Source organism: Schistocerca serialis, chromosome 1 (genome assembly GCF_023864345.2).
Source record: "Schistocerca serialis cubense isolate TAMUIC-IGC-003099 chromosome 1, iqSchSeri2.2, whole genome shotgun sequence".
NCBI classification, from domain to species: domain Eukaryota; kingdom Metazoa; phylum Arthropoda; class Insecta; order Orthoptera; family Acrididae; genus Schistocerca; species Schistocerca serialis.
Window position 1 is genome coordinate 748,339,068 of NC_064638.1, and position 17,000 is coordinate 748,356,067.

At 43.2% G+C, this 17,000-nt stretch overlaps 1 protein-coding gene across 2 annotated transcripts in view; it reads left to right on the forward strand.

Annotated features, from left to right (window-relative positions):
• Positions 1-17,000, forward strand: part of LOC126481955 (dosage compensation regulator) — a 169,624-nt gene that overhangs the window by 38,920 nt on the left and 113,704 nt on the right. For both annotated transcript variants that reach the window (XM_050105926.1, XM_050105918.1), the window contains exon 4: positions 3,474-3,671. In XM_050105926.1, coding sequence (XP_049961883.1) covers positions 3,474-3,671 — 198 coding nt within the window. The remainder of the gene's footprint in view (positions 1-3,473; positions 3,672-17,000) is intronic.

The window sequence follows — 17,000 nt, forward strand, 5'->3', positions numbered from 1 at the left end:
TTCTTCCCCCCTCTCTCTTTCTTCCCCCCTCTCTCTTTCTTCCCCCCTCTCTCTTTCTTCCCCCCTCTCTCTTTCTTCCCCCCTCTCTCTTTCTTCCCCCCTCTCTCTTTCTTCCCCCCTCTCTCTTTCTTCCCCCCTCTCTCTTTCTTCCCCCCTCTCTCTTTCTTCCCCCCTCTCTCTTTCTTCCCCCCTCTCTCTTTCTTCCCCCCTCTCTCTTTCTTCCCCCCTCTCTCTTTCTTCCCCCCTCTCTCTTTCTTCCCCCCTCTCTCTTTCTTCCCCCCTCTCTCTTTCTTCCCCCCTCTCTCTTTCTTCCCCCCTCTCTCTTTCTTCCCCCCTCTCTCTTTCTTCCCCCCTCTCTCTTTCTTCCCCCCTCTCTCTTTCTTCCCCCCTCTCTCTTTCTTCCCCCCTCTCTCTTTCTTCCCCCCTCTCTCTTTCTTCCCCCCTCTCTCTTTCTTCCCCCCTCTCTCTTTCTTCCCCCCTCTCTCTTTCTTCCCCCCTCTCTCTTTCTTCCCCCCTCTCTCTTTCTTCCCCCCTCTCTCTTTCTTCCCCCCTCTCTCTTTCTTCCCCCCTCTCTCTTTCTTCCCCCCTCTCTCTTTCTTCCCCCCTCTCTCTTTCTTCCCCCTCTCTCTTTCTTCCCCCCTCTCTCATCCTTCCCCCCTCTCTCATCCTTCCCCCCTCTCTCTTTCTTCCCCCCCTCTCTCTTTCTTCCCCCCCTCTCTCTCTCTTCCCCCCCTCTCTCTTTCTCCCCCCTCTCTCTTTCTTCCCCCCTCTCTCTTTCTTCCCCCCTCTCTCTTTCTTCCCCCCTCTCTCTTTCTTCCCCCCCTCTCTCTTTCTTCCCCCCCTCTCTCTTTCTTCCCCCCCTCTCTCTTTCTTCCCCCCCTCTCTCTTTCTTCCCCCCCTCTCTCTTTCTCCCCCCCCTCTCTCTTTCTCCCCCCTCTCTCTTTCTTCCCCCTCTCTGTCTCTTCCCTCCCCCCTCTCTGTCTCTTCCCTCCCCCCCTCTCTGTCTCTTCCCTCCCCCCCTCTCTGTCTCTTCCCTCCCCCCCTCTCTGTCTCTTCCCTCCCCCCCTCTCTGTCTCTTCCCTCCCCCCTCTCTGTCTCTTCCCTCCCCCCTCTCTGTCTCTTCCCTCCCCCCTCTCTGTCTCTTCCCTCCCCCCTCTCTGTCTCTTCCCTCCCCCCTCTCTGTCTCTTCCCTCCCCCCTCTCTCTCTGTCTCTTCCCTTCCCCCTCTCTCTCTGTCTCTTCCCTCCCCCCTCTCTCTCTGTCTCTTCCCTCCCCCCTCTCTCTCTGTCTCTTCCCTCCCCCCTCTCTCTCTGTCTCTTCCCTCCCCCCTCTCTCTCTGTCTCTTCCCTCCCCCCCCTCTCTCTCTGTCTCTTTCCTCCCCCCCCTCTCTCTCTGTCTCTTTCCTCCCCCCCCTCTCTCTCTTTCTTCCCCCCCTCTGTCTCTTTCTTCCCCCCTCTCTGTCTCTTTCTTCCCCCCTCTCTGTCTCTTTCTTCCCCCCTCTCTGTCTCTTTCTTCCCCCCTCTCTGTCTCTTTCTTCCCCCCTCTCTGTCTCTTTCTTCCCCCCTCTCTGTCTCTTTCTTCCCCCCTCTCTTTCTCCTCCTTCCCCATTCTTTGTCTGTCTTCCTTCCCCACTCTTTGTCTTTCTTCCTTCCCCACTCTTTGTCTTTCTTCCTTCCCCACTCTTTGTCTTTCTTCCTTCCCCACTCTTTGTCTTTCTTCCTTCCCCACTCTTTGTCTTTCTTCCTTCCCCACTCTTTGTCTTTCTTCCTTCCCCACTCTTTGTCTTTCTTCCTTCCCCACTCTTTGTCTTTCTACCTTCGCCTCCCCTCCCCTCTCTAACTCTACCTTCGCCTCCCCTCTTTCTCTCTCCTTCTCTCTCCTTTGCCTCGCCTCACCTCCCCTCCCCGTGTTTCCTATCCTTCCCTGCCTATCTCTTTCTTTTACCTCCCCTCCCCTGCCCCTCCTTTTACTTTACCTCCCCTCCTCTGCCCCTCCTTTTACTTTACCTCCCATCCCCTGCCCCTCCTTTTACTTTACCTCCCATCCCCTGCCCCTCCTTTTACTTTACCTCCCATCCCCTGCCCCTCCTTTTACTTTACCTCCCATCCCCTGCCCCTCCTTTTACTTTACCTCCCATCCCCTGCCCCTCCTTTTACTTTACCTCCCATCCCCTGCCCCTCCTTTTACTTTACCTCCCCTCCACTGCCCCTCTTTCTCCTCTACCTCCTCTCTCCTGCCCCTCTTTTCCCTCTAGTTCCCCTCCCCTGCCCTGCCCCTCTTATTCCTTTACTTCCCCTCCCCTGCCCTGCCCCTCTTATTCCTTTACTTCCCCTCCCCTGCCCCGCCCCTCTTATTCCTTTACTTCCCCTCCCCTGCCCCGCCCCTCTTATTCCATTACTTCCCCTCCCCTGCCCCGCCCCTCTTATTCCATTACTTCCCCTCCCCTGCCCCTCTTCTTCCTTTATTTCCCCTGCCCTGCCCCTCTTTTCATTCCCCTGCCCCACCCCTTTTTTCCTTATCATCTATTTTCCTCTCCCTTTCTCCCTTTTGTGATTTAATGCTATGCAAACTTCCACAATTGATAAAATGTTCAAAAATATTATGCCGTGTTTGAACGGATTTTGCTTAAACCCCAACATTTTGTCCTCGTCTGTAGAAAAGGATAAAATGTTGAGTTTTAATGTGAAATCAATTTGTGACATTTGCGATGGTGCAAGTTTCCATTTTATACGTAAACTTCCTGCATTAATTCATTGCCTCAAGGACACCTCACTTTAGAACACAAAATGTTGGTATACTCATAGAATTCTTTATTTCTTTTGATCTCTGTGATAAGCATGATTTATGTTTGTTGTGCAACATGCGTGTCAGTTCACAATGCATGAGAAAATTAAGGAACCCAGAATACAGAAAATGACAAATATCTTACACCATAAGGCTGTCACTGACAAATGCTTAAATTCTAACAAAATCTACATGTGTGGTTTTTTACTGCATTCAGTTATATGCTAATATTTTCCCCCTTAAAACATTGCCAGATTACTTGGTTCTGAATATTACATACATAATAAAAATCAAGGTTTTTCATTTTTCTTAAAGTTAGACGGTTTAGAAAGTTCGTTGTAATTTCTGAATTCACATTTTAATATTTTCAGTAAAGTAGAAACTGCACACAGTACTGATTACCACAAAGTTAATTTGGTTGATGACATATAAACTACCAGAATCATCTTCAAAATTTATTTTGAATGGAAAATTAATGTATTCAAATATTAATGGGACACACTTTAATTGGTAAAGACATTTCAGAATAATTCTTTTAATTTCACATACCAGAAATACCATCTACTTTTTTATTACCCGTATGTCTCATTTTAAACACTCAAAAATATAATGATGCTCTTCAATGGACTGTAAATTTCATCATTTAACTTTGTTTTCTAATAGCTTTGACAATTTATTGATCAATTTTAGGTTGGCCTTCCTGCAGCAGCAGCAGCTGCAGAGGTGAAGGATGAGGCTGATGGACAGAAGCAGCCTGCTGGTCCAGTTCACCAAGTTTTCCAGCCAGGAATGGGTCCAAGTGAGTTTGGAGAGGCTTACAGGCCTTACAACAGGGAAGGTCCTTTCACTGTCATTGACAGGATAGCTGAGCAGAAAAAAGTTGAAGAGGTGAGTTCATTTTCTCCATTGTCATGAAATATTTTTCAAGTGTCGCACACAATTTTATAAAAACCATTATTATTTTGACAAAAGTTTACAGCACAGTTATTCTACACACATTGCAGTGAGTGATAATGTAATGATAGTTACTTAACAATGTGTGGTCACTATTGTGTGTGGAGGATGAAAAGACAGAGGATTTGCCAGCTTATGTGGAGCATGTGTCAGTTTCAAGTAAAAGAGGCATCATGTTAGAGGAGTTAGTATATGTGATGGTAAACAACAGTCTTACAAGATTGTGAGGGCGTCACAGGCTAGGTTGTGCTGAGAAATAATATTACGAAAAAAATTTGATACATTGTGCCATTTCCAAGCTGAAGTTGCTTAGTTACATGTGCAAATTCAAGTAGCTCTCCAGATACATAAGATGTCAGGTGTTATCATAGCATAGATGATAGCATACTTGACTTTTCAGCATCTGGTTCAGGTGTGATCCTTGTCACCGTCCACTGTCCAATTTTTGTATCTTTTCTTGTTTGGTTTTAGAAAGCCAAGTACAGAACTTATTTGACGACACTTTCTCTGATAAGTTGCTTCTATCACAAGAGTACAGTCCACCATCCTACAATATCTGTCAGACCGTTAACAAGAATGGCTATTCAGATAGCAAGTACAATGTGTTCTCCTGACAAATAGAAGATTACAGTGTAAGGCAAACATAACATTAAGATTATATTCTTCGTTAAAGACCTATAAAGTCAACTGGCAACTTACATTTACAGTATTGGATACAAATATGACTCCCAGTACATAGGCCACACAAAACACTTCTGATTAGTAGTGCATCAGTGAACAATATGGTTTGCAGAAACACCCCTCTCACCCACTACCACATCCCAACCACTGATTATGCCAGTCACTTCTGAAAGCAAGGTATACTCCATCTGCAACTCCCTTGGAAAAGAAGGGAGGTGATCCAGAGTCCACATAAATGACAACCCACAGATTCAGCTGAATGTAACAAGTAAAAAAAACTTACTGGAATAGTGCTTGGCAATGATACTCGCTTGGGTAATATCCAGAGTGATTGCATCAATTGTTATTTGTTCTTAGATCAGACTTAGCTTGATGCTTCAACAGAACATGAACATAGAGATGATATTTTTGTTGGGCAACTGTAAAGAAAAGTGTAAGTAAGATATTGACATGGAAGTTACATATCTCGGAATAGAAATGTGGCTTGTTATTAAAATACAATCAGAAATATCCATGAAAAATGCATTTCAGAACTATCAATTCCAATGAAAAACAAATTAAAGAAGTCATTTCATAAGAATTAATAGGTTTGGAGGCACAGGTAATAGTCACTCGTTCTCTACCAGTAGTCCATGTTAAGTGTTAGCTCAGTAACTTTAAATCATTTCATTACTTCAGTGAAATGAGATAAATGAAATGAGTCTCCTTATTCAAGATCAAATCAAAACTTGAAAAAGAAAAAATTAGCAGTTATTCACTGTGCACTGGATTTCACAGTCTGTAGTGAACTGGTTATCAAAAGTTATAAGAGGAAAAAAATGTTTCAAAAATGAACTCAAGCCAGTTGTTCCCTGCTACATATACATGAGTTTTAATAAAAATATGTTGTTGTTATGGTCTTCAGTCCAGAGACTGGTTTAATGCAGCTCTCCATGCTAGTCTATCCTGTGCAAGCTTCATCATCTCCCAGTACCTACTGCAACCTACATCCTTCTGAATCTGCCTAGTGTATTAATCTCTTGGTCTCCCTCTTTGATTTTTAACCTACACGCTGCCCTCCAATACTAAATTGGTGATCCCTCGATGTCTCAGAACATGTCCTACCAACCGATCCCTTCTTCTAGTCACGTTGTGCCACAAGCTCCTTTTCTCCCCAATTCTATTCAATACCTCCTCATTAGTTATGTTATCTACCCATCTAATCTTCAGCATTCTTCTGTAGCACCACATTTCAAAAGCTTTTATTCTCTTCTTGTCTATACTATTTATCGTCCATGTTTCACTTCCATACATGGCTACACTCCATACAAATACTTCCTGAAACGACTTCCTGACACTTAAATCTATTCTCGATGTTAACAAATTTCTCTTCTTAAGAAACGCTTTCCTTGCCATTGCCAGTCGACAATTTATATCCTCTCTACTTCGACCATCATCAGTTATTTTGCTCCCAAATAGCAAAACTCCTTTACTACTTTAAGTGTCTCATTTCCTAATCTAAGTCCCTCAGCACCACCACCTTTGAAGACACTGTCCATTCCATTCAACTGCTCTTCCAGGTCCTTTGCTGTCTCTGGCAGAATTATGTCATCGGCGAAACACAAGGTTTTTATTTCTTCTCCATGGATTTCAATTCCTACTCCAAATTTTTCTTTTGTTTCCTTTACTGCTTTCTCAATATACAGATTGAATAACATCAGGCCTAGACTACAACCCTGTCTCACTCCCTTCGCAACCACTTTCATGTCCCTCGACTCATAACTGCCATCTGGTTTCTGTACAAATTGTAAATAGCCTTTCGCTCCCTGTATTTTACCCCTGCCACCTTTAGAATTTGAAAGAGAGTACTCCAGTCAACATTGTCAAAAGCTTTCTCTAAGTCTACAAATGCTAGAAATGTAGGTTTGCCTTTCCTTAATCTTTCTTCTAAGATAAGTCGTAAGGTCAGTATTGCCTCTCGTGTCCCAATATTTCTACGGAATCCAAACTGATCTTCCCCGAGGTCGGCTTCTACCAGTTTTTCCATTCGTCTGTAAAGAATTCGCGTTAGTATTTTACAGCTGTGACTTATTAAACTGATGGTTGGGTAATTTTCACATCTGTCAACACCTGCTTCCTTTGGGATTGGAATTATTATATTCTTCTTGAAGTCTGAGGCTATTTCACCTATCTAATACATCTTGCTCACCAGATGGTAGAGTTTTGTCAGGACTGGCTCTCCCAAGGCTATCAGTAGTTCTAATGGAATGTTGTCTACTCCCTGGGCCTTGTTTTGACTAGGTTTTTCAGTGCTCTGTCAAACTTTTCACGCAGTATCATATCTTCTATTTCATCTTCATCTACATTCTCTTCCATTTCTATAATATTGTCCTCAAGCACGAGGGCTATCCACAAACTACATTTTGTTTTCGTTTGTGTCCGTTAGGGGCGGAGCTAGTGCGGCCATCTTGGTGTCATGGCATTCTGCCGCTCAGTCGGCATCCTGCCGTGCTAGTGAGAGGTTTGTGCTGTACTCTGTTGAGTTGCTGTGACAGTTTGAAATGTCAGCATTAATTGAAAATGCCGCGAAGTGTGAAGTGCGTGCTGTAATAAGGGTTCTGACTGCAAAAAACTGTACACCGATAGAAATCTATCGGCTGCTTTGTGAAGTATATGGGGACAACATAATCACCGAAGGTGGAGTCCGTCAATGGGTCATAAAATTTAAAAATGGCCGAACTAACGTTCACGACAAAGAGCGAAGTGGAACACCCAGCATAGTGACTGCCGAACTTGTCGAAAAAGTCGATGCCTCAGTCCGTGAAAACCGTAATTTCACAATAACGGAACTCTCTATGAGTTTTCCACAAATTTCACGAAGTTTGTTGCACGAAATCATTACCGAAAAGCTTGGTTACCACAAGTTTTGTGCAAGATGGATACCAAAAATCTTGACAGAGATTCACAAAAATCATCGAATGGCTGCAGCGTTATCGTTTTTGGGCACTTAAGAGAAAGATGGCGACTCATTACTCGATTGCATCGTTACTGGTGACGAAACATGGGTTAAGCATGTGAACTGCGAGACAAAATTGCAGTCAATGCAGTGGGGACACACAAATTCCCCCCAAAAACCCAAGAAATGCATGCAGACAATGTCGGCAAGGAAGGTGATGGCGACTGTCTTTTGGGACAGAAAAGGTGTGATTTTTGTGGATTTCCTGGAAGCGCAGGGGAAAGTTGGGCTCAAAGATCTTGCTGATTCCTGACAACGCCCGGGCTCACACGGCAAATGCCAGTCGTGAAGTTCTCGAATCTTTTAAGTGGGAGTTGTTTCCTCATCCCCCGTACAGTCCCGACCTGGCACTGAGCGACTTCCACTTATTCCCAGCAATGAAGAAGTGCCAGAATGAGATTTTCACTCTGCAGCGGAGTGTACGCTGACATGAAACTTCCTGGCAGATTAAAACTGTGTGCCCGACCGAGACTCGAACTCGGGACCTTTGCCTTTCGCGGGCAAGTGCTCTACCATCTGAGCTACCGAAGCACGACTCACGCCCGGTACTCACAGCTTTAATTCTGCCAGTATCCGTCTCCTACCTTCCAAACTTTACAGAAGCTCTCCTGCGACCTTGCAGAACTAGCACTCCTGAAAGAAAGGATACTGCGGAGACATGGCTTAGCCACAGCCTGGGGGATGTTTCCAGAATGAGATTTTCACTCTGCAGCGGAGTGTGCGCTGATATGAAACTTCATAGCAGATTAAAACTGTGTGCCCGACCGAGACTCGAACTCGGGACCTTTGCCTTTCGCCGGCAAGTGCTCTACCATCTGAGCTACCAAAGCACGACTCACGCCCGGTACTCACAGCTTTACTTCTGCCAGTATCCGTCTCCTACCTTCCAAACCATACAGAAGTTTACTTCTTTCAGGAGTGCTAGTTCTGCAAGGTCGCAGGAGAGCTTCTGTAAAGTTTGGAAGGTAGGAGACGGATACTGGCAGAAGTAAAGCTGTGAGTACCGGGCGTGAGTCGTGCTTCGGTAGCTCAGATGGTAGAGCACTTGCCTGCGAAAGGCAAAGGTCCCGAGTTCGAGTCTCGGTCGGGCACACAGTTTTAATCTGCCAGGAAGTTTCATATCAGCACACACTCCGCTGCAGAGTGAAAATCTCATTCTGGAAACATCCAACAGGCTGTGGCTAAGCCATGTCTCCGCAGTATCCTTTCTTTCAGGAGTGCTAGTTCTGCAAGGTCGCAGGAGAGCTTCTGTAAAGTTTGGAAGGTAGGAGACGGATACTGGCAGAAGTAAAGCTGTGAGTACCGGGCGTGAGTCGTGCTTAGGTAGCTCAGATGGTAGAGCACTTCCCCGCGGAAGGCAAAGGTCCCGAGTTCGAGTCTCGGTCGGGCACACAGTTTTAATCTGCCAGGAAGTTTCAGTGAAGAAGTGGTTGGCTATGCAGCATTTTGATGACGACGCACAGCTTCAAGAAGAGGTATCCACGTGGTTGAAGGTGCAGGCGGACGAATTTTACGACGAAGGAGTTTCCAGACTCGTCCATCGCTACGATAAGTGCCTTAATTTAAATGGCAACTATGTAGAAAAGTAGTATTTAAGTGTGGCTTTCATCTATATATGATAAAAAATTTTCCAAACTTTATTTATTTTTAATTCCAAAACGTAATGTACTTTGTGGATAGCCCTCGTACATCGCCCTTGTATAGACCCTCTATATACTCCTTCCATCTTTCTGCTTTCCCTTCTTTGCTTAGAACTGGGTTTCCGTCTGAGCTCTTGATATTCATGCAAGTGGTTCTCTTTTCTCCAAAGGTCTCTTTAATTTTCCTGTAGGCAGTATCTATCTTACCCTAGTGATATATGTCTCTACATCCTTACGTGTGTCCTATAGCCATCCCTGCTTAGCCATTTTGCACTTCCTGTCGATCTCATTTTTGAGTGTTTGTATTCCTTTTTCTCTCCTTCATTTACTGCATTTTTATATTGTCTCCTTTCATCAATTAAATTCGATATATTTTCTGCTACCCGAGGATTTCTACTAGCCCTCGTCTTTTTACCGAGTTGATACTCTGCTGCCTTCACTATTCCATCTCTCAAAGCTACCCATTCTTCTTCTACTGTAGTTCTTGCCTCCATTCTTGTCAAGAGTTCCCTAATGCTCTCTCTGAAACTCTCTACTGCCTCTAGTTCTGTGAGTTTATCCAGGTCTCATCTCCTTAAATTCCCACCTTTTTGCAGTTTCGTCACTTTTAATCTGCAGTTCGTGACCAAAAGATTGTGGTCAGAGTCCACATCTGCCCCTGGAAATGTCTTACAATTTAAAACCTGGTTCCTAAATCTCTGTCTTACCATTATATAATCTGTCTGAAACCTACTTGTATCTCCAGGCCTCTTCCATGTTTGCAACCTTCTTTCATGATTCTTGAACAAAGTGTTAGCTATGATTAAGTTCTGCTGTGTGCAAAATTCTACCAGGCAGCTTCCTCTTTCATTCCTTACCATCATTCCATATTCACCTACTACATTTCCTTTTCTTCCTTTTCCTACTACCGAATTCCAGTCACCCATGACTACTAAATTTTCGTCTCCCTTCACTACCTGAATAATTTCTTTTATCTCGTCATACATTTCATCAATTTTTTCATCATCTGCCGAGCTAGTTGGCATATAAACTTGTACTACTGTAGTAGGCATGGGCTTTGTGTCTATCTTGGCCACAATAATGCGATCACTATGCTGTTTGTAGTAGCTAACCCGCACTCCTATTTTTTTATTCATTATTAAACCTACTCCTGCATTACCCCTATTTGATTTTGTATTTATAACCCTGTAATCACCTGACCAAAAGTCTTGTTCTTCCTGCCACCGAACTTCACTAATTCCCACTATATCTAACTTTAACCTATCCATTTCCCTTTTTAGATTTTCTAATGTACCTGCCCGATTAAGGGATCTCACATTCCACGCTCCGATCCGTAGAACGCCAGTTTTCTTTCTCCTGATAGCGACATCCTCTTGAGTAGTCCCCGCCCGGAGATCCGAATGGGGGACTATTTTACCTCCGGAATATTTTCCCTAAGAGGACGCAATCATCATTTAACCATACAGTAAAGCTGCATGCCCTTAGGAAAAATAACGGCTGTAGTTTCCCCTTGCTTTCAGCCGTTTGCAGTACCAGCACAGCAAGGCCATTTTGGTTAGTGTTACAAGGCCAGATCAGTCAATCATCCAGACTGTTGCCCCTACAAAAACAAATAGGAATAAAACTAAGGAGCATATAGAGTGGTGCAATCAAAAGTTATTGATAAATCAATAATCACAAGACATGCCATGTGAATATATACTGGGTGATCAGAAACAGTCTTAAAAGCTGATGAGTGTTGCAGGCCTGGTTGTGTTGAGAAGTAATTGTTAAGAAAAGAAAATGTGGTGTGTTGCACCATTTCAGAGTTAATTAGCATTGAAGTTAGCCTATCAGGCCATTGTGTACTCAAATACAAGCGACCTGCCAGAGACAGTGTCGCCAAACATGTTCTGTAAACTCCATCACCACCACCAGTTTTGCACCCCAACACACCTACAGCGCCTGTGTGAAACTGGTGGCAGTAATGATTGCATGGAGATAAGTGTAACGTCATAGCCAAATAGTACTGTCATTCTTGTTGTATACAATACTATGGAAGAACAAAATTGCTAAGACCCTGGATTAACACATCATTGACAATATTTCACAGAAAGTGCAAGATCAAGGACAGCACTACATGGAAAACACAAGAAACATCTGCTTTTGCCAGATGGAGCCTGCAGTGGCAGAGTACACCATGACAAAAGGCGTGTTTGAACTGGTTAAGGTATTTTGTCGTGACAGTGGGGTGTGGAAGTCTGTGATTAAACAGGCTGTGGAAATAATGAGAAGCCTATATCTTATCAAGGCAGCAATTTCCTCAAGAGTTCAACATACATAGCTGCATTGTCACATTTTTAACACCACTCCTACCTTACAATGCCCTCAAGGCATGACACTACTAGAAGTCAATGTCCATTTCCCCCTGTTCACCACCACCACGACCACCACCACCACACTTGTTGAAACAAACATTTCCAAAGGCTTGCAGTTGGTATACCTGCTGCTGTATCATGAGACAGGGGCCTTGGACCAGGTTATGTAATGGGTAACTTCCCAAAAATTCCCAGTACTTGAAGAAAAAACATTATGTTGAGGTGCCAATGTTACTTGACTGATTACGTAATAAGATTTCGGAAGTAAAATTCAGACAGGAAGCCATCATTCTTGTTAATTTCATTGTTGTCTGTAGTAACTGAACTGTGCTTCTGTATAGCTTTTTGAAGTCACTTCCATAGTACACACAAAACAGCATATTGAATAAATTGGTTACTTAAGCCACAAATAAGAAAATATGCATGTAAGGTGACTTGGGCGTCATAAGACTAAAGAAACGGGAGTCTGTTTTTATTCAGTAACGTTCTGTGGTCTTTTCCGATTCTAAAAATGAATTCTGCATGTATGTTCCTTCATCGTTTTCATGTTTAAATGCTTTTTTTAAAGCAGACACAGTGCAGATATTCTGTGCTATGATGGATCTTCCACTGCCACCTATCAAGTTGGAGGTGTATTATTAAACGTATGCTTAATTCCCTAAGAGAAGTCGCTGAAGCATTTTTGCAGAAAAAATGGTCTGTAGGTATGTCGTTCTGCTGATACTGCTGCTGCATTGGGGGTTTCTTTGCAGAAGAGGCTATATGTATCTGAATGGAGGTGCTGGTCTATCAGTGGCTGATAAACTGCTGCCACAGTTGTTCCAAGAAGGTAAATGAACACAAATGTGACAAAACTTTGAAGGTTTCAGTGGTGGTATTGAAAGTGCAGTCTCTTTTTTAACTTGGTGTGTGAAGCATTCTGTGCCTTTACTGGTGACTCTAAAGACTTTAATAGTGTCTGCTAAACCATTTGGTGAAACTGATTTTTTTTTAATGTGCCAAATAGAATGGGGGAAGACTTGGAAAACTGTACAAGGGTATGACTGGAATAAAATTCTCTGGTGGGAAAGCAACTGGTGAACAAGACACTCACCAAATCAGAAATAGAAAACCTCACAGATTGTTATGGTCTGGCTGTCAGGAGAAACAGTGAAAATGTCAGTGAGAAGAGAAAAGTTATTTGAGAAGCTCTGTTTCACAGAATATCCACTGAAGAGCATCCACAGTATGGTGTCTGCCCAAAAGGAAATACTTTATGGTGCGAGTAAAATAGCTGTGAATCAAGTAGACAAAAACAGACACATGCACTCGACTGTACCAGAAACTGTCATGATAGAACTAATGCAATGTATAGAGATGTTTCACATTCCAAACATCTGTAAAAATGTTTGCATGGCAAAACACAGAATGCAAATGAAAGTTTCAATAGTTACATTTGAGAGCATTTGCCAAAAATTGTTTTTGTTGACATGCCAGCTTTTCAGATTGGTGTGATGGATATTGTAATATTTTTAATGATAGATTAATAAGCAGACTAGAAACCATGAACACACTAGGCATCAAAACTGGGAACAGCATGAAAAATGGGCTTCTATGAGTGGACAGGCAACATGTTGCTGAAGCTGAAAAAGCTGCTGAAAGCATGACAAAGGAGGCCAGAATATCAAAATAAAGAAACCTGAAGAAGATGAAAAGGACACTTAAAATCAACAAGATTATGGAACTGGAATGTTTTGACGTGTTTTTATTTAGAAGAAAATGACATGAGAGTCTGGTTTGTTTCCCATTCCAGCGTTTTTAAATTCTTCCATATTAATCAACATTTTTGCATACTTACATATCACTCTCATCCAATATCAGAACTATAAAAACAAAATTTTCCATGAATAATAATAAAGTTTTGGCCTACACAGTGCACCAGATTATTCAACAGTGTATTAAATATGTCTTAAATTATTATGAGAAAAAAATTGACTTTCATAAAAATACACAAAACAAGATACTTGTAACTATTCCTGCTCTATTCTGTTAATGAGCTAATAATTAAAAGAATAAAATTCATTTTGAACTTTTATTTTGAACAGTATGGAATGACAGTGCACATAACTAAACTTATCCCCAATTCAGTGTGTAAGATAAAAGTTTCCATTCATTTATAAATTCCACAGTAGGTAATTTTTGTCACATAGAGGTCACAATGTACTGATTAACAATATTATGAAATGGACAGATTGCTATCAGCATAAATATGACAGGTAGGCACCATGAAAAGACAGTTACTCTCGTACATATCTAGGACAGGTGGCAGGTTACTGGGGGGGGGGGGGGGGGGCGGGCAAGGCTACACCAGATGCAACACTGGGAGGGGAAGGGAGTGGTAAAGGTGAGGAGCACAGAAGGGAAAAGATCGACGGATGTGTTGGAAGGGAGCAATGTACAATGAGGGTGAGGGGACATGAATTGGGAGGAGGTGATAGGACAGAGGGGGTGGAAACTATTGGATGGAAATGATGGGGATTGTAGGTTACTCTAGGTTGAAGCTGGGATAATTTCAGGTACAGGGATGTGTCATAAGGATCAGTCCTGTCTGCACAGTTCAGAAAAGCTGGTAGTGGAGGGGAGGATGCAGATGGCCTGGGTCGAGAAGCAGCCATGGAAATCAAGCATGTTGCAGTTAGCTGCATGTTGAACCACAAGTTGGTCCACTTTGCATTTGGCCACAGTTCAGCAATGGCCATTCATCCTGGTGGATGGCTTATTGCTAGTCTCTTCAGTACAAAAAGCTGTGCAACGATAGCAGCGGACCTGGTATATGATATGGCTTTACATGTGGCACGGCCGGTGATGGGGTTCGAAATGTTAAAATTTATTTGTAGCTCTTTTTATGAATCTGTGAAATTTAAATAATAAACTAGGAAGATTGTGTCAGGACTGGAATAGGAAGTGCTGGGTGGATAGATTGTGCAGGTCTTGCACGTCGGTCTTCCATAGGGATATGATCCTTATGGCAATGAGTTGGGATTGGGGGTGGTGTAGCAATGGACTAGGATGTTGTGGAGGTTGCTTGGGCAATGGAAGACCACTTTAGGGGAGGCGGTAAGTTTCTTTGACAAATATCCCCCATGTAAATCAAAGCCCTGATGAAGTGTGTGGTTCAGTTGTTTCAGTGTGGTGTGTTACATTGTGTCATAGGGGGCGCTCCTTTGTGGCTGGTTCTTGGCGGTGTGTGGGGACTATGTTTGTGGACTAGATCTGGGGTATAGTGCCTGTCTGTGAAGGCCTTGGCGAGACCTTCAGCATATTGGGTGAGGGAGTTTTTGTCACTGCAGATTTATTGTCCCTAGGTGGACTGACTGTATGGGAGGGACTTCTTTGGTATGGAAGGAATGGAAGCTGCCACAGTCCAGTTACTGTTGATGGTTGGTGGGTTTAATGTGGACAAAGCTGTGAATGGAGCCTTCAGAGTGGAGATGGTCAACATCCTGGAAGGGGGCACACTGGGTTGAGGAGAACTAGGTGAATCGGATGGGAGAGCAGATGTTGTGGTTGTGAAGGAATGCAGATAAGATGTCTTTTCCTTGAGTCCAGATCACGAAGATACCAGTAGACCTGAACAAGATTGGGGGTTTGGGGTTTGGGGAGGGTATGAAGATTTTCTCTAGATGGCCCATAAATAAGTTGGTATAGGAGGGATTGCTGTAGGGTGCCCATGGCAGTACAGTATGGTGTACGTGAGAAATGATGTAGTGGCTTTGGAGTCTGAAGGACATTGGCAGAGGTATTGTTCAACATTGTGAGCATGAACAGTGTTGGTGTCCAGGGAGTGAAGGGGTGGAGATTCAGTGGAGGAAGTTCTTGGAATATTTGGCATATTTGTGCGTGTTCTTACATATTTGTGCATTTTTATGTCTTTGTACACATTTCTGCATGCCTGTGCGTATTTTTACATGTCTTTTTCTGTTATCCAGCTCCCCTCACAACCACCTAATTCTTTCATTTGCACATTTCCTACGTAATTTCCCTTTTCCCCGGTGCCATACCTGCCACAATGGACGTCTGTTCCAGGTTTCTGCACCAGTTCAGAACAGGATCCCTTTCAATGGCTAAAACCAGCTCCACATTCTGTTCTTTTAATGCTGCCTTAACTGCTGTTAATCTTCTTACCATAATCCTAGGGCCCCAGAAGTTTGTCGTATTCAAAGGCCTCACTTTCAGTCCTACACCCAAATTTATGCATATTGAATTTGTCAAAGACATATCCTTCTCCTGGTCCTTGCAGTGAAAACTTCTTTGCCACCAATACCTCCAACCAAAGCCAACTTAATCCCAATATTAACCCCTGCCTGTCATAGTTCATACACCACCAGTCAACTGTGATTCTCTTCCATCCCACATGACAAATTCCTTACCACATTCCAGTAATTCCTTACCTCCATCTTGTTCTCATCCTTCCCTGGGTCACGCGACCGAACTGCTGGATTGCTCTGTTAGTAAAACAGGTATATTTTCAACCGACTCTCTTGTTTTGCCCCTTCCACTGACAGAATGACCTGCTTCCTAATTCTGTATGTATGTCACAAATACTGACTTGTAGCTATCAAGCTTTTGTGCTTATTGCTAAGTGTATTAACAGTAATTAGCATGGTCCTAATGGTAAGAGATATTAGTGAATTCAAGTTGTTAATATTTGAATACAGCAGAGCTGCCACGCTCTCAGTTCACTTTTACTCCGCTACTACCCTCGCCATTGCGCAACATTAACTATGTGCCAGTTGGACCTTGCTGTTGTTGTTGTGGTCTTCAGTCCTGAGACTGGTTTGATGCAGCTCTCCACGCTACTCTATCCTGTGCAAGCTTCATCATCTCCCAGTACCTACTGCAGCCTACATCCTTCTGAATCTGCTTAGTGTAGTCATCTCTTGGTCTCCCTCTACAATTTTCACCCTCCACGCTGCCCTCCAATACTAAATTGGTGATCCTTCGATGTCTCATAACATGTCCTACCAACCGATCCCTTCTTCTAGTCAGGTTGTGCCACAAGCTCCTCTTCTCCCCAATTCTATTCAGTACCTCCTCATTAGTTACGTGATCTACCCATCTAATCTTCAGCATTCTTCTGTAGCACCGCATTTCGAAAGCTTCTATTCTCTTCCTGTCTAAACTATTTATCGTCCATGTTTCACTTCCATACATGACTACACTCCATACAAATACTTTCAGAAACGACATCCTGACATTTAAATCTATACTCGATGTTAACAAATTTTTCTTCTCCAGAAACGCTTTTCTTGCCATTGCCAGTCTACATTTTATATCCTCTCTACTTCAACCATCATCAGTTATTTTGCTCCCCAAATAGCAAAACTCCTTTACTACTTTAAGTGTCTCATTTTCTAATCTAATTCCCTCAGCATCACCCGACTTAATTCGACTACATTCCATTATCCTCGTTTTGATTTTGTTGATGTCCATCTTATACCCTCCTTTCAAGTCACTGTCCATTCCGTTCAACTGCTCTTCCAAGTCCTTTGCTGTCTCTGACAGAATTACAATGTCATCGGCGAACCTCTAAATTCACTTGCGTGTACTT